Source organism: Rhamphochromis longiceps, linkage group LG18, assembly GCF_057381845.1.
Source record: "Rhamphochromis longiceps isolate RC_006_pf linkage group LG18, R_longiceps_female_GT1.1, whole genome shotgun sequence".
NCBI lineage: Eukaryota > Metazoa > Chordata > Actinopteri > Cichliformes > Cichlidae > Rhamphochromis > Rhamphochromis longiceps.
This window is the reverse complement of record NC_140574.1, coordinates 93,475-112,163: the sequence shown is the minus strand read 5'-3', so window position 1 is coordinate 112,163 and position 18,689 is coordinate 93,475. Positions and strand designations below refer to the sequence as shown.

Here is an 18,689-nt window from a genome sequence, read left to right as displayed (position 1 = left end):
TGTTTTGGGGCTGTCGCCGAGCAACACGGACTTTCAACTCCCGCCACAGATTTTCTATGGGGTTGAGGTCTGGAGACTGGCTAGGCCACTCCAGGACTTTCAAATGCTTCTTACGGAGCCACTCCTTTGTTGCCCGGGCGGTGTGTTTTAGATCATTGTCATGTTGGAAGACCCAGCCTCGTTTCATCTTCAAAGTTCTCACTGATGGAAGGAGGTTTTGGCTCAAAATCTCACGATACATGGCCCCATTCATTCTGTCCTTAACACGGATCAGTCGTCCTGTCCCCTTGGCAGAAAAACAGCCCCATAGCATGATGTTTCCACCCCCATGCTTCACAGTAGGTATGGTGTTCTTGGGATGCAACTCAGTATTCTTCTTCCTCCAAACACGACGAGTTGAGTTTATACCAAAAAGTTCTACTTTGGTTTCATCTGACCACATGACATTCTCCCAATCCTCTGCTGTATCATCCATGTGCTCTCTGGCAAACTTCAGACGGGCCTGGACATGCACTGGCTTCAGCAGCGGAACACGTCTGGCACTGCGGGATTTGATTCCCTGCCGTTGTAGTGTGTTACTGATGGTGACCTTTGTTACTGTGGTCCCAGCTCTCTGCAGGTCATTCATCAGGTCCCCCCGTGTGGTTCTGGGATCTTTGCTCACCGTTCTCATGATCATTTTGACCCCACGGGATGAGATCTTGCGTGGAGCCCCAGATCGAGGGAGATTATCAGTGGTCTTGTATGTCTTCCATTTTCTGATGATTGCTCCCACAGTTGATTTTTTCACACCAAGCTGCTCACCTATTGTAGATTCACTCTCCCCAGTCTGGTGCAGGTCTACAATCCTGTTCCTGGTGTCCTTTGAGAGCTCTTTGGTCTTGGCCATGGCGGAGTTTGGAGTCTGACTGTTTGAGGCTGTGGACAGGTGTCTTTTATACAGATGATGAGTTCAAACAGGTGCCATTCATACAGGTAACGAGTGGGGGACAGAAAAGCTTCTTACAGAAGACGTTACAGGTCTGTGAGAGCCAGAGATTTTCCTTGTTTGAGGTGACCAAATACTTATTTTCCACCCTGATTTACGAATAAATTCTTTACAAATCCTACCATGTGGATTCATGGATTTTTTTTTCACATTCTGTCTCTCACAGTTGAAGTGTACCTCTGGTGCAGATTACTGACCTCTGTCATCATTTTAAGTGGGGGAACTTGCACAATCGGTGGCTGACTAAATACTTTTTTGCCCCACTGTATAAATGCTGCTGCCTGCCGAGCTGATAAAATGTACATTTGTTACAGGAAAAATGATTCTATGTTTCTTTACCTTCTTTTAAATGTGCAAGCATGCCCTTTTGTCTATGGTTAGATTAGTTTAGAATTATCTTTTTAGACTTTCTCAGCAAAGACATACTGTTTTGGGACATATTGTTTTAGATTGTTTTATCTCTCACAGCTTTCTCCCAGCTCTCTGCTGACGAGACTAGCGCCACATATGGAGTTGTTTATTTTATCTGTTTTGTATTTTCTTATCCTGTTCTCACTGTCTTTCCTATAAAAAGTGCCCAGCCTCTGTACACGTTGTGAGTTGTTCTTAGCAGCTCACCCGTGTACACGTTTGATAAAGAAAGTAACTTTGTCTCATTGTGTCTTTATTTCTCCTGGGTTTTTTACAGAGTTTTCCCCCAACATTTCTTGGTCCTTCGACAGCCGGAGCGCCTCCATCGTGTCCCATCTCCGTGACCAGTCCACGTTGTTCGTCTGTCGACAGCTCACACACCAGGTGTGTGATAAAAGTCCAAGAGCGTTTAAATTCGGGTCTTGGCCAACGTCTTAGAAAGCGACCCACGGTGGTGGGACCCGATCGAGGTGGACCAGACCCGGCGACACTGACCAGGTAGATACAGACACACTGACACAATCTTGCGTAAAAGCGCATTTTGAATTCAGGGAATTTAAAATAGCGGAAGTAGCTCGTCGACTGGTAGCTCTGGGAGCTCGTCGACTGGTAGCTCTGGGAGCTCGTCGACTGGTAGCTTTGGAGCTCTGGGTAGCTCCCCCAGCTGGGTCTAGGGAGTAAGTAGCTCTGGGAGCTCCCCTTATCATAAGGGTTCTGGTCGCGCGCGCGTCGAAGCTGTGAATGTGAATGTGTGTGTGTGTATTGTTTTAATTAATGGAGCAAGCTGAATTTTCACGGTCCAATAAGAGACTGAGCTGCTCCTACTGTGTTTTTCTTTTACTGCTATTCACTGACGTGCTGGTGAGTTGAGAGAACGGTCGAGTTCCGTCTCGTAAAGTTCACACCGCTTTTGGAAATAGTCCGAAAGTAGAAGGGCGTGTGAGCAACCACTCTCGTCTCTAATCAGAATCAGAATCAGAATACTTTATTGATCCCTGGGGGAAATTATTTTTTGTTACAGTGCTCCATTTTAAACCAACATTAAGACAAGACAGACAATACGCTAACTAAGAATAGTACAATATATACATATATATACATACATACATACATACATAAGTCACTTATAAATAAATATTTGGAAAAGAAACATGTGTAGTTGAGAAACATGTGTAGTTGTACCAGCGAAGGTGATAGCAGCTGTATTGTGTATATATTACTTAAACAAAAATAAGTAAACACATAAATAAGATGGGTAATCAAGCAAGTGAAATTAAAACTCACTCCTGCTGACGAGCAGTGGTGAGAAAAAAGTCCAGACGCCGGACAAAAACAGTGTCTGTAAACTGAGAGATTTAAGAAAACAAAATATAAACAGTCAGAAGAACAGAACTCAACTGCCAGTTTAGTAAAACCAGAAGATGAGACACTGTGCAGTTCCCACAATCCTTTTAGTAAACCATCACTCACTCCTGCAGCCGCATCTGCAGCAACACCCATATCAGGAAGAACATAATAATCCCTTATTAAGTGAAAACTAGAGATCACAGTAGTTTTGTAGTAGTTTAAAAGGGTTGAAAACAGACCCCACTGAGTAGATATAAATATAAAAAGTACGAAATAAAGATGAACAAAGGGAAAGTTACAGTAGAAATTATCTTTAGAGTATTTGAAATTAATAATAGCAAGGATAACAACCTGTAAAGTGATATTAACAATGAAACACAGTTGGCATGATGACCATGCCCAGCATGTATAAAATGAATATAAAGCAAATAATTCACACGAAAATATGTTAATAACATAAATAAAGTATATTAAGGCTGTGTCACTGTTCAGCCAAGGACAGTGTGTGAAAAAGTAACTGTCTCCACCCTGGGAAAAGGATGATTCTGCAGGTCATCTGAAGCCCTTGATGGATACAAAATAAAATATAAATAATATATTATAATAGAACTGCCTGGTCCGCCATGCAACAGAGAGAACAAATGTGACCGCAGATTGGATGAATTCTAAATTATCTGTTTGCTGAATAAGATGATCCTAACTATCAAATTGGCTCAGTAGTAGTATAGTGGTACACACTGATAAAATATTATAATATGCTATTGCTGTCATATAAGACAAAGAGGATAATATTAACAATGACATAATATTAATATGAAGAGGCACCTTAATCGGTTATGATGTGAGGTGGATAATTGTTAAGCAGTAGTCTGCATCAAGCTTAAAGTTTGCTGAAACTCAGTGTAATGACATGTGAGATGAAGACAATACAGAGAATAACTAAACTAATGAAGTGCATAGAGGCACTTGACCAGCTTGAAACCTATCATCCTAGAATGACACATTGCTGAGATATAGAGCACACCTATAATAACAACCAATAAGCAAAACCCTGTAGACAACAGCTAAAACTACAGGATTGAGAAGCTGAATTAAATATGTAGACACTGCTAAGCTGATGAGCATGTTACACATTTTCTTTTCTTTTTATTTATTTGTTTCTTTTAGAGCAGAAGCTGCTGTAACACACCCAAAGAAAGACTCTAGGACTGACCAACCGTCTCAGTCGTGGGCAAAAAGATGACAGTCAATAAAATTCTAAAAGATAATTTGTTGACAAAAAATATAGCAAGAGATAAAAGATAAAACAGTCCAGTGTCCCACTTAAGAATTGTATAAAAACACACAGTCCCAAGGCCAGAGCCAGCTATGCCACACGGCCAAGTTGCACTCCACATGTTGCCTTTAACAGGGTTAGAAGTTGTCCTTGGAGACCCACCACCCTGCAAGCATATAGTCAGTGGTCACTCAAGCCTCTGCAACTCTGCTGCCTTTAGGCTGTGGCATATAATAGGCCCTGGACTGCACAGAGAGACAAAACGACACACTTAATATAAAATTCATAGCGCAAAACCCATCCATCCCAAACATATCTGATTTCATCACATTACATACCTGCACAGAGAGACAAAACAACACAGCAGTGTTTGTAGTGTGGGCTATATGTAGACCAGTGTATCAGTGCAATCAAGTACACCTGCCTCTAATTAGTCCAACCTCATTCCAGCCATTGGCTCACCAAAAATGTGACACACACAAAACCACTCCCAACCCAGTGCAACTTCACACAATAATATGGAGCTGAATTAACACAGGCACATTAGTCTACCATGTTACAAGCTGCATGCTATTACAAGCCAACATATGCAGACTTCTGCCTTGTTCGGATGGCAGCATTTTTCTTTTTTCTTTTGTGTCCTGACACGTTTATGTTTTTTGTTTTTGTTTGATTATTTTGTTGGTTTTGGAAACGAATTTAAACGAACTTGTGACAATACTTGAGAATCACAGTGACACATAGTGATTAGGCATATGATTGAAAAATGCCTAGGTTTAGAGCTGTGAGCTATGAGCTGTGAGCAATGCAAAGTTAAATATATATATGTATAAATGGGAAACAACCCTAACTTGAAAGTTTGAAATGTGTGAGATCCATGAATTGTTTGAAGAACTAGAAATTATCTAAAACTGCCTTAAGTGAAAATGTAGTGTTGCATCTATTCTCCCAAACCAAAAAAAAAAGGAGAAGAAGCATTCTGTAACTTAGAAATAAGGCTGACGTGTTGACAACAGACTAAAACACTAATTCGCAGGTGGCTATCAGGAACAGAGAGGCGAGCAAAGTCACAAACACCAAGGCTGCAGACAGCCACGCAGAAACAGCAGATAACATAGAGACAACGCCTGCTAGAACCGTGGAGAGGAAGGTCACTTCACACGAGATTGTAGGAGTAGGCCACAGAGAAATAATGCAAAACAGTTTTGAGGCAGCCACTTAAACTGACAGTTTTCAAAGGACAAATTAGTTGTAAAGTCAGCTTCAGGCCACACAACTGTACAACAATTAACTGCCCCTTTAGAACTAGTACATACAGCAAGTGGCCGCAGGTGCTTTATTAAATGCATATATGACCCGTCGTGTCCAGTAAATTTGCTAGGTAGAGACGCTCTGACAAAACTTAAGATAGCAGTCATGCCATTCTTTTCTGGTATTACACCTGAGTGCATGCTAAATGACACCCGCCACATCCACTTTCCAGAAACCGACCGAGTATCACAACATTCTGAGATTTAAACAAACTCCAGGCCCAGATCCACCTTATGATCAGCAAGTGTGGAAGCTAGGAGAACAGCATTTGACCTTACAGCACAGGCCGAAATTGTGTAGGTTACGCAGTAACCACAGATAGTAAAATAATAGAAGCAAAACCACTTTCTTCTTCATATTCTGCACAGAGCGCTGAGCTGTCAGCTGTGATTTGCGCATGTGAAATACACAAAGATAAACAAATAACCATTTATATAGACAGCCAGTATGTTTTCTCTGCTGTGCATCATTTTGCAAAAAATCTGGAAAACCAGAGGAATGATTACACCAACCGGAAAACCAGTTCAGCATGCCAACCTCTTACAACGCCTCTTTCATTGCTACAGGCAATAACTTTGCTGACAGAGCAGCAAAACAGGCGGCACAAAAGACAAACATCACATTGATGGCAGTAAACACACATCAGATTCCACTGGATGTGTTGAAAAATGAACAAAAAGCAGCAAGCACAGCAGAGCAGGCATAATGGCTAAAACACGGTGCAGTTCTGACAAACGACTTAATGATGTGTTATGGCAAGCCAGTGCTGCCAAAATCTCTCCACAAGATGCCGGCATTAGTGACTCATGGCTATACGCATTTGTCATCGGGGGGAATGACCTGTATTGTCAACTCTCATTTCTACACTGTAAATTTTGAAACTTCAGCAAAACAATTTGTCAGAACGTGCATGACGTGTCAAAAATATAATGCTCAGGGAAACCTGAGACCAAAAAGAGGCCGTTTTCCCACTCCACCTTATCCTTTTCACACAATTCATATGGATTTTATTGAACTAAGCGAATGTCAAGGGTCGAAATACGCCCTAGTGGTTATAGACGTATTCTCAAAATGGCCGGAAATCTATCCAGTGAAAAAGGCAGATGCAATTTCAGTAGCAAAGTGCCTGTGCAATCACTTCATACCCACATATGGCATCCCAGCTTTGATACGGTCAGACAACGGCACTCATTTTGTAAATGATGTCATCACTAAGGTCTCTGAAGCACTCGGTTTCAGCATAAAACACCACTGTGCTTATCACCCTCAGAGCGCAGGCCTTGTAGAGAGAACTAACGGCACTATAAAACAAAGGCTCAGGAAATGCATGGCAGAAACAGGAAGGCCGTGGCCTGAATGTTTGGGTTTAGTGAAAATGTGGATGCGCTTAACGCAAGGCTCCCATAAACTAACTCCATTTGAATCATTCATGGCAGGCCGTTCCCACTGCCGATCACCAGTCAACCAATAGACAAAGCAATCAGAGAAAACACATTAGCAGAATGGATGTCTAAGCTGTTAGAAAACAAAGAGATCATTGTACATAATCAACAACCTGATGATGTTTCTCCAGTGTCTTGCAGACTAAAGCCCGGTGACTGGGTTCTGATCAAGGTGCTCCAAAGGAAAAACTGGAGCACACCCAGGTGGGAGGGGCCATACCAAGTCCTCCTCACTACACCCACCGCTTGCAAAATTGCGGAACGACCATCCTGGATCCATCAGAGTCACTGCAGGCGAGTCAGTGAAGCCATCTAAACACAGCTGACAGCAGGCTTGCCCACTTGTTGTGATCTCGCCCGGTGGAGGGGTCAGCTTTCCTGGCCGGGGGGTCTACTCGCGACAGGAGGGTGTGTCCCGTCGTCATGAGGTGGTGGCTCTTAATAACTGCAGCGGCCCTGACCATGGCCGGGCTCCTCATCTTTGCTTCCGTGAGGGACAACAAGTCACGCTATATGAAGAAAAGGCAGACACTGTATGACAAAGGACAGTACACCAAGTTTCCCCATGGCTACGCCACTAACTTTTGGTGGCAGTTTATGAACACTACAGCTCACTGGAATAATAAAACTGACTGCTATGCATGTACCCATATGCCCCTATCCTCGCAGACGTCTGGCCTGTGGCCGTACAGCATACCTGAAGATCGCAGTTGGTGCCTGTTGGGCCTGGCAACACATGCTACGGTACTCTTTGGTCCAAGGCCAACTACAGCATCCCAGCAAAAGCAACCTGGAGGTCATCATCACCCACAAATGTGAACTGTTCCGCACAGACCTACCTACTGACCTGGCCCCAAGTCTCAGACCCACTGCCTGATGTAATTCTACTGAACAAGCTGAACGCAGCGCAACTGCCAGTATGTGTGATGAACAATGGATCGCGGGCAGTGGGGGAGCTGCCTACTCACCTATCTACCGGATGCCACTACAAACAAAGACTCAGTACCAGACAGGATGTGCACGGACGGCACCAAGCAGTAAAGGAACCAGAGTTTCGCATCTGAGGAGGAGTGAAATTCTTACAGAGCTTGATCCCCGGCATTGGAGCTGCCGAGGTGCGGGATCATGTGGAGATCAACCGATATGCTCTGCTACGACGCATCAACTTTGACAAAGACCCTGGGACCGGCTTTAGCAGGAGAACAGAAGGCCATCAGAACGATGGTGCTGCAGAACACACTGACACTAGACCTGCTAACAGCATCACAAGGAGGAGTTTGTAAGCTGATCGGGGAAACATATTGCACTTTTATCCCTGATGGATACAAAGCTGGAGGAGACATTTATGAAGCTTTGCAGAATTTGTCCATTCTGCAGAAATATGTCACTGACCACACATCTGGAGCAGCTACACCGCCATGTCTAAGAGTAATGATTTCAAAGATGATAACAACTACAATGACTGCTTATGTTGCCGTGCCTCAAGAAGAACAGCATCCCGTTGCAATTCTGTTAGAGGAGAACTTGTAATAACTGCTAATGAATGACGTGGTGATTAAAAATGACTTGTCAAGTGATCATGCACTGATTAACACATTAGTAGTTTATGCAGGTAAAATATAAGGTTTTCATCCTTTTATTTTTTGTAGTTTTCATTTTAAATATAAGGTTTTCATCCTTTTATTTGTTGTAGTTTTCGTTTTAAATATAAGGTTTTTATCCTTTATTTTTTGTAGTTTAGTTTTATTATTTTTTCTTGTTTATTCCACTTGTTATTTCATTTACTATGATTTTCATTTACTATGATTTTCTTTGTTCTTTTTATTATTTTATTTTGTTTTATTCTTTAGACCAAATGATTTCCATTTCTGCTATGCTGACATTTTGAAAATTAAAAAATTGCTTAAGATACTTAATAAATAACCTTCACAGACAATTGTTGTATACATTTAAAATAAGTTAAAACAGGAGGGAATGTTACAGGAAAAATGATTCTATGTTTCTTTACCTTCTTTTAAATGTGCAAGCATGCCCTTTTGTCTATGGTTAGATTAGTTTAGAATTATCTTTTTAGACTTTCTCAGCAAAGACATACTGTTTTGGGACATATTGTTTTAGATTGTTTTATCTCTCACAGCTTTCTCCCAGCTCTCTGCTGAGGAGACTAGCGCCACATATGGAGTTGTTTATTTTATCTGTTTTGTATTTTCTTATCCTGTTCTCACTGTCTTTCCTATAAAAAGTGCCCAGCCTCTGTACACGGCGTGAGTTGTTCTTAGCAGCTCACCCGTGTACACGTTTGATAAAGAAAGTAACTTTGTCTCATTGTGTCTTTATTTCTCCTGGGTTTTTTACAGAATTTTCCCCCAACAACATTATTTTTTTTAAATGTAAGTTTCTTGAAATATTATTTTGAGGCTATATCTCCCACCCCTACATACAATAAACAATACAGAGTTTTTTAAGGAAGGAGGTCATCTGATCTGCTCTGATCTGGCTTCTCAGTGGACTGCTTCATCTGACAGTTCTCCCACTTTTAACTAGTGTGAATCCTCATGTGTCTTTGTAACTGTATCCTCTGAATGAAGCTTCTCACCTGTGTGGATTCTCATGTGAGTTTTCAAGTTTATCATCAGGCTGAATCTTTTTCCGCAGGTGCTGCAAGAATGTGGCTTCTCACCTGTGTGAACCCTCATATGTCTCGTTAGTTTGGATCTGTACTCAAAGGTTTTTCCAGAAATCTCACATTTCACAAACTTTTTACTTGTGTCAGTTTTACGCTGACTCTCTGACACAGGAAAGTTGTCTTGCTGATCTCTGCTCTCTGGTTCAGGAGAGCTGGAAGAAAGGAGATGTTCACTGTCCAGCTCTGGCTCACTTTCCTCATAAGTAGGAGCCACCATGAAGATAATAATGCCTTCAGTCTCCTGCTTCACTACAAGCTGATCTACGTCCTGACTGGTGCAAGGTTCCTCCTCTTCCTCTTTTATCTGTGGAAGCTCCGGATCCTCCTGGTCGAGGCTGAAGTTTCTCTCCTGGTCCCCAAAAACCAGTTCCTCCTCACATTCATGCTGTTGTGGGAAAGCTGAGGTGACAAATGGACAAAATTACTTGTCTTAGATAAATATAGAAGTATAACAAGAATGACTACTCGGCAGTGGTGTCTACAGCTGTCCATTTCCAACTCTACAACAGAGTTTAATCAAAATATCATCCGAAATATCATCATATCATTTACCCAGACCTGGAAACTGTTAAAATAAGATTTCATGCACTCACTTCTAACACGTTAGTAAATTTCTATGCACCAATCACAGTTTGTCCACCAATTACTGTTGGAAAGATGTTTATGTAAATGATAAGACAAACATCAGACAGAAGGGGAAATTTAAAAGTAGGATTAAAATATGGGGATAAAAAGCAGCGAAGCTCTCAGAAAACCTCGACTAACAATCAGCTGAGTTTATTTAAACACTGGCCTTGAAGAACTCTGATGTGTTTCCAAAATATCTTTATTGAATGAATTAAAGTCATATTAATTTTTAGGTAAGACCATTACGGTTTTACATACCCCTGCTGTGTAAGTTCATTTCAGGTTTCCAGATGTTATCCAGCTGTCTGAGCTGCTCTTCTTCAGTCCAGATGAGGCCTTCATCCTCCTGTTTGAGTACAATCTTTTCTACGTCATCGCTGATGCAGAGTTCCTCCTCTTCCTCTTTGATCTGTGGAGGATCTGGGCCCTCCTGGTCCAGACTGGAGTTCCTCTCCTGGTTGGAGACCTGCTGGTCATACAGGCCCTCCTCTTCCTCACACTTCATGTTAGGGGGAGATCTTGAGGAACAAAGGGTCACTGAGGAAAAAGGTTAATAATGTGATGACAGGAAAACACATCTGAGCAAATATAGTCCACTCTGAGCATGTCCTCATATGGGAGTGAAATTTAAACTGTACAAATGTGAAAAATGAAAGTGTAAGTTACTCTCGAGCTCTGATACTCTTATTAGGAAAGTTCAGAGTACAAATCATTCAGGTAGCTGCTGCCAGCTTCACGCTGCAAGTAAATGTTTGTCATTGTTGTAGATTAAACTGAAAATCTCACAGTGCCATAGCAGATAAGTACCAGTCAGGTTTCACAGCCAGTCATTGCACAGAATCAACCCAACTAAAGTCATCAGTGATCTGAAGATTATTAGGGACTCAGAGTTTCAGTCTTAGTTCTATTTGATCTCATTGCTGCCTTTGATACTGTTGATCATGACATTTTAAATCAAAGGTTTCATCATTTAGTTGGTTTAACTGGACAGTTCTCAATTGGCTCTCGACCTTTGACCCAGTTAAACCTCTCAGGTCATCAGGTTCAGATCTGTTAACTGTTCCCAAAATCAGATGTAAGTGTGCTAAGAGTGTGTTCAGTTACTGTGCTCCTGTTCTTTGGAGCATGCAGCCATAGTTTGCCTGCTGTGGCTGCATTCAAAACTAACAACTATGTTTCCATGCTTTGTGAATAACACTGACATCTGTGAGATTTGAGCTGATTTAGTTCGAGTTAAGACTGTTTATTAGAACATTACAAAGTTATTTTAAAAACTTCATCATTTTCTTGAACCCAAATATAATTCAGTTGAAAAATATACATTTTAAAATGAGGTGAGGATGGTGGGGGAGGCACGATGGTCTTGTAGGGTTAGACCCTGATTAAGGGGTATTTTTGAAAGTAAAGCCCATCTCTCAAAGTCCCTGCTGGCCTGCCTCCACCTCGGGAAGCCTGTGGGTGCAGACGGACGTGAGGAGCACCACAGGCGGCAGAGGACTGTCTGTAGCCCCGGAGTGAGGGTCAGAGAGCCGAAGCAGACAGCGAACTGTGGCACAGTGCAGAAAACAGAAGCTTTCCCTCCCTGCCTCCTTTATCTTAATCTTCTAAATAAATCTTCTATAAAGGCACTTTCTCTCGGTCTCAAGGTTTGTTTAATGCTAAAAGTTCACCGTAAAAAAGAGACGCACTTGTGTGATTAGCCGCTCCCTGATTTCAGTATGTTAGCCTACAAGCTGAGCTCTGATCAGGTCCTACATGAGTTGTATTCTTGTGTTAGTCCACTGAGACCATCGCAGTTTTACCTGTTATGCGTAACTTTATCTCGGGTTTCCGGCTGATATCCAGCAGTCTCTGCTGAAGGTTGAGCTCATACTGGACGATCAGACGTTCTGTTAACCTCAGAGCAGATTTCTTCTGCAGCAGTCAGCCGGTCTCTCCACTATTGCTTCTAAACGAACAATAAAAAAAATGTAATTATAGAAAAACACTTCTGAGAAAATAAGTTTTAGTTAAAGTCTGTAATGAGGGCATGTTGCTCACATTTGCAGGTGAAATTAAAAGTGTGTAAAAATGAAGTTATTTGTGCACTCTGATGCAAATGAGAACTTGAGTTCTGACATTTTTCAGCAACATTAAGAGTAAAAAAAACCTTTCAAACAAAAAAGAACTCACTTATTACTGACTGACTGATGATCTATTTTGGAGTTGATCTCGAAACTGATCTACATCTTGATATTTTTCAAAATAATCTTCACTATTGGGGGTGGCTGTAGCTCAGGCGGTAGAGCAGATCATCTACTGATCGGTTCGATTCCCGGCTTCACCTAGTCTGCATTTCAAATATCCTTGGGCAAGATACTAACTCCAAGTTGCCTCAAGTTGCTCTTTGATCTGTGGAATGTGTGTCTGAATGTTGGTAGAAAGCACTAAGAAAAATGTGCTTGTGCGAATGGGAGTGAGTGGGTGAATGCACAAGTTTTGTAAAGCGCTTTGAGTGCTCAAGATTGAGTAGAAAAGCGCTATATAAGAACCAGTCCATTTAAAACTCCCTGTCATGTTTTCACGAATACACATTAAATAGATCTGACTGATACAAACTGTAGGTTTAATATTAATGTTAACACTTCAGAAAAGCGATTACAGTTTTACCGCTGGTCTGTAAATCTTTCTCAGGTTTCCAGATGTTATGCAGCTGTCTGAGCCGCTCTTCCCCGCTCCAGACGACGATGCCTTCATCCTCGTGTTTCACTACAAGCTGTTCTCCCTCTTGACTGATGCAGAGTTCCTCCTGTTCCTCTTTGATCTGTGGGGGATCTGTGTCCTCCTGGTCCAGATTGAAGTTCCTCTCCTGCTTCCAGACCTGCTGGCCAGCCAGATCTTCCTCCTCCTTACACTTCATGTTGATGTGGGACTTGAGGAACAAAGTAAAAAGAAAAAGATTAGACAGGTAAAGGTGCAGCCTCAGTCAGCAGGGCTGTACACTGTGAGCATGTTGCTCACATATGTGAGAGAGGTTTGTACAAATGTTTCAGAAGCACCATGTGACTCCCTCTCTTTGTTGGAAAGTCTTATTAATTCACTTTATAACTATTACTTTGAAGATAAATTTCTACCATCACAAAAATATTATGACCTCTTTAAAAACAAACAACGGCAACTACATGACTTAAATTCCATGTTTAGATGAAGGTAATGGTCAATGCCTTTTGACAGGGGAAAAACCTCCACACAGAAGAATCTTACTTGGCTGAATCATAAATTATTCACCATGATTAAAACTGCAGATGAGCAATAATCTGCATTTTATTTTAGCCAAAGAGGAATGTTTCTGTTTGTCTGTGATCTGACTTTTTCTGCTGGGTCCAAATTTCATTTTATCCTGTGTAAGTTTGTTTCTCTTCCTGTTAACTAGCAAAGTCAAAATCACCTTGATTCATTTAACTTTAATTCAATTATAAATGTAATCATTTTATTGAACAATTAATTTCATTTCAATGAAAAACAATTACTTAAAAGAAAGAGATTAAGTTGGAGAGAGACATGTGGCCATCTTTTAGTGAGTTAGACCCTGATTAAGGGGTATTTTTAAAAGTAAAGCCCATCTCTCAAAGTCCCTGCCGGCCTGCCTCCACCTCGGGAAGTCTGTGGGTGCAGACGGAGGTGAGGAGCACCACAGGCGGCAGAGAACTGTCTGTAGCCCCGGAGTGAGGCGTCGTGAACCGAAGCAGACAGCGAACTGTGGCACAGTGCAGAAAACCGAAGCTTTCCCTCCCTGTTTGGTTTTGATGTGTCTCATGAAAGTCTATTGTTAAAAGTTTACCTTTAAAAAAAACGGACGCACTTGTTTGATTAGCTGCTCTCTGATTTTAGCCTGTTAGCTTACAGACTGAGCTCAGATCGTTCCTGTGTTAGTTCATTGAGAACATCACAGTTTTACATACCTGCTGCGTGACTTCATCTCGGGTCTCCGGCTGATATACAGCAGTCTGAGCCAGTGGCGGATCTCATCATCCTGGACGACTGTTTTTAATGTTTTTAACCACGGAGATTTCTTCTGCATCATCAGTCTCTCATTGTTAAACTCTCCCAGAAACTGAAGACAGTTGTGCCATTTCCGCGCTTCTTGTTCTTCTATTGAGTAGACGGCAGACTACACATGTCCAAGGGTAATACTGTCCTCCTCAGGCCATTGGCATCAAGTCAAAGCCTTAAAGTCTGGTACTTTGCGCATGGTCATTTTTTACGAACAGCAGAATCACAAGACAAAGCGTGCCAATGTTTATACTTTTCACTGTGACTGCCAAATAGATGAAAAAGTAGATGTTAAAAAACAACTTATAGTTTTGTCATTGGGCTGGTAGAAAGCTATGAGTTTCTGTCCCTTTGTCTGACCATAGAGACTTATTTTAAAAGGAAACATTACAATCCTTTAAAGCAAGTATTTTCACCTCTGTTCCCCCCTCTGTACTTAGCTTTTTTGTTGTCATGTCAGTAATTGTCCAGTTGATGGCTCCCTTGGATCACAAGCCTGTCTCATGAGTCCAAGTGAATATATTCTTAATAAACAGCTTTGAAGAATTTGTGACCAACTTTGTTTAATTCGGAACATCATCATCATGAGTCAAACTCACTCTTGGATCTACAAAATATTTAACAAAAACAAACATCACTGAATCATAAGGTATTTGCTCCAACTCTTAGTCCAGAAACACATGAGTGAACTAGATCAGCTGCTCCTCCAGTTCAGCTGTGGATTTATATCATTATTTATATTTGTAAAGTGGATATGCAGTTTTTCAGTACTAATATAAGCATTTTATATCATTGCTTTATTGACAGATGTTTGGTGTTCAAGGTCAGGTATCAGTTTGAAAAAAAAAACAAACAAACACACTGAGTTGAACTTGAACTTCCTACTGACAAAAACTAAAATTGGTGCAAAAATAACCAGAAACATATAAGAAGCATCCTGGAGGTGCTGCAGACAAGATAGGACCAATAACATGTCAACAGGAAATCCTTTTTACTAATTTGTTTATTTCTTTTTAGATTTTTACTCTCCATTTTAAGCCATGATGTTTGCTGATACTGTGTTCCTACTGTTTGTTCTCATTAATAGTTCTGTTTTTAACATTCTGTGCTGAAGCTGGAGGAAATGTTTCTACAGTGTCAGATGATACAGCTCCAAACTAAATAAGTGACTAACTAACGATGCTTTAATACACTTTACTATAAATTATGATATAGTGCACTTTCTTAAAATTTCTTATTGCTCTGTAATTAATTGTTTTCTTTATAAATGTACAAATGAGAATAAAATCTGTGTGATAAAGGAAGGTCTGTAGACTTCTCTGTTAAGATCAGTGAAGAGAAACAACAACATACAAATACCTAAGAAAAATATTCAGTAAACATTTAGAAGATAGAGAAGTTTATGTTGTCATGTGGAGAAATTTTTCAAATAAAAATATCCATAAGCATTGATAGTCTCCATGGCTGAACAGACACAGGAAAGAGCTCCACCTATAAAACGTAAAAACATCAAGACAACATGTTGAAGATGTCGAGGTACTGCCCATAATGTTTGACTGACATCTGATTTATGTGCAGCACATAAATACCACAATAATGATGGAGAGAAACTAAAAGGGAACTAAAATACAGATTTAAACTTACAACAATATGAAAGACTTCAGTCTATTTCACTTTAATCAACTCAGCAGTGGCTCCATAACAGTAAAGCCTCAGTCCAGCATAGAGCGGCTGAGTGAATGTGGTCTGGACTCTGTGGAGGAGAGTCATGGTTTCAGAGACGCTGTAGAAGGACAAAATACCTGCTCTGTGATCCAGGTACACTCCTACTCTGGAGGAACGAGGACCTGAGACACGAGTTTGGATGTTGTTGTACGAAAATGTAAAACTGTTGTTGTAACAATATAATGACCAAGATTTGTCATTACATCCAAAAACACATTCATTACCCAATCCTTTTCTGCTGATATTCTTGTATGCGACTGCTACATAAACTCCTCCCCCTCTCCACTCCACCTCCCAGTAACAACGTCCAGTCAGACTCTCTCTACTCAGGACCTGCCACCTGTTAGTGAATCTGTCTGGATGATCAGAATAAGACTGTTGTTGAATCACTGCTTGCGCTTTTCTGTTCCCCTCTGATAATAACAGCCATGTGTGTGCTGTGTTTGGATCCAGTGTGATTTCACATGAATATTTTAAGAATCCAGCTCTGGTCTTTGGCTCTGGTTGTGACAGTAAAACATCCACTTCAGTGACTGTCAGTGAGATGTTTGTCCGTTCCTCTCTCAGAATGTCCTGTAGTTTATCTCTGACCTCTGACACAGCTGCTGTCACATCCTCAAAGTAGCTCAGAGGACGGATATTGATGCTGGATGAGTCTGTAGACTCACTGAGTGCTGACAGTGAGGGGTAGTTGTGTAGAAACTGGATGTGATCCTCTGTGTGTGAGAGCTGCTTCAGCTCAGCATCTTTCCTCTTCAGCTCAGTGATCTCCTGCTCCAGCTTCTCCTGAAGCTCTTTGACTCGACTCACTTCAGTTTCCTGCTGGGATCTGATCTGCTGCTTCACATCAGAGCTTCTTTTCTGGATGAGATGGATCAGCTCAGTGAAGATCTTCTCACTGTGCTCCACTGTTTGATCAGCAGACTGATTGATGGCCTCCACCTCCTGTTGAAGCAGCTTCACATCTTTCTCTCTGTCCTGGATTCTCTGCTGGATGTTTTGTCGACTCACCTCCAGCTCTCTCTGCCTCTCAGTCCTTTCTGCTGCAGCTGAGACTGTGTCGTGGCCTTTATGTTCATCCACAGAGCAGAGATAACAGATACTCTGCTGATCAGTACGGCAGAACATCTTCATCACCTCATCATGACGAGAGCAGATGTTCTCCTGGAGCTTCTTGGAGGGCTCCACCAGCTTGTGTTTCTTTAATGGAGCCACATCATAATGAGGCTGAAGGTGTTTCTCACAGTAAGATGCCAGACAGACTAAACAGGACTTCATTGCTTTGATTTTTCTTCCAGTGCAGACATCACAGGCCACATCTTCAGGTCCAGCATAGCAGTGATCAGCAGGAGCAGCTTGGAGTCCAGTCTTCTTCAGCTGCTCCACTAAAACTGCTAACATGGTGTTTTTCACCAGGACAGGCCTCGCTGTGAAAGTCTGTCTGCACTGAGGGCAGCTGTAGATTTTCTTCTTTTCCTCTTCATCCCAGAAGCTTTCAATACACTTCATGCAGTAGCTGTGTCCACAGGGAAGAGTCACCGGATCCTTCAGTAGATCCAAACAGATCGAACAAGAGAAGGTTTCTCGGTCCAGCTGAACACTTTTCTGCGCCATTTCACCCAACAGTGTCAGTGACTGTGTGAGTTTCACTTCCTCAGAACTGAAACTGCTCTGATCTAAACAACATAGGTTTCTGTAGCGAATGGGATCTGTCAGCTCTTATACGTCACCACATGTTGGTTGCACCCATCTTCAAACTGCAGATCAGAAGGGGAGGGAACAAGGGAACATGTGGACAGAGAGGAGGTGCTGAGTTAGAGAGCAGGAAGAGGGAGGGTTATCAGACACTAATTCAATCCTGGAACATGTGAGCCTGTGAGTTTTTCATTTAAAAATAGCACTGCTCAGCCTTTAAAGTTGTTAAATAACCTTAACATTTAAAAGACAATCTTTTTATGTAAATTAGTTTAAATTATCATTTTAGTCATTACAGGATATCAAATACTGCAGCTGAACTAAGAAATTGTTGTAGAAAAAAGCAATAAAAGGTCGTTCCCCCTCTGTCCCCTCCTGGTCACCTGTGCCTCAATTTTATGAGATGAGATGGATCAGCTCAGTGAAGATCTTCTCACTGTGCTCACTGTTTTATCAGCAGACTGATTTTATTCCACAACCTAGACATCCACATTACTCACACTCTCATAACACATACATATAGGGCCTTGGGATCGGGCATGTTATACGGTGTCCAGAGGACAGTCTTTGTATTCAACCTCACCTCTGGCGCCGGTGCCCACCTCTCAGTTTTAAATGCATGTAGACATTGAGGGTTCTCAGGAGGGGCCGTGCTGTACAGTACATGTACAGTGTCCATTTGTGTCTGTATCCAGGTTGGATGAGCGCCGAGTATTTGTATATGTGTGCATGAGGGTGGGAATGCATGTTTAGGTCTGTGTGCGCCTATTCGTCTGTGTCTATATGTCAGCTCGGGTCTTACACTCCACCCCCTTGGAACATCTCAGGCCCTCCAAGGTATGGAGGCCTATTTCCCCTCACCACACTCCCTGGTTGATGAACTCAGACATCGGTGCATACTTGGTGTCCAGGGCTGGACGCTCAGGTTTGTACCAGCTCACTGCTGGTACGGCTGCTTGGTGGGGCCTGGTGCCCGTGGCTCTGTCGGGCCCCTTGCGGGGGCGATTCACTCTGGCACAGCTGGCTGCCTGCAGAGCCCGCGTGTACGTCACTGCAGCCCCCTCTGGCTTCTGCTCTGTGGCTGTTGGGTGACCCCTCATCTGGGGCTCTCCTCAGCTCTTCCCAGGAAGGTGGCACGGTTGCCCCTCC

The 18,689-nt window shown here is 42.0% G+C and overlaps 1 protein-coding gene across 1 annotated transcript; it reads right to left on the bottom strand.

The window, feature by feature from the left end:
• Positions 1 to 11,918: 11,918 nt before the first annotated feature.
• Positions 11,919 to 18,386, bottom strand: LOC146647264 (tripartite motif-containing protein 16-like). Its single transcript, XM_085387975.1, has 3 exons — positions 14,030 to 18,386; positions 12,738 to 12,999; positions 11,919 to 12,036 (listed from the first exon to the last, which is right to left on the bottom strand). Exon 1 carries the CDS (start codon positions 17,457 to 17,459, stop codon positions 15,786 to 15,788), a length of 1,674 nt encoding a protein of 557 aa, XP_085244101.1. The 5' UTR covers positions 17,460 to 18,386; the 3' UTR covers positions 11,919 to 12,036; positions 12,738 to 12,999; positions 14,030 to 15,785.
• Between the last annotated feature and the right edge of the window lie 303 nt (positions 18,387 to 18,689).

Coding starts and splice junctions, on each gene's coding strand:
- LOC146647264 (XM_085387975.1), bottom strand. CDS start 17,459: ATGGCGCAGAAAAGTGTTCAGCTGGACCGAGAAACCTTCTCTTGTTCG.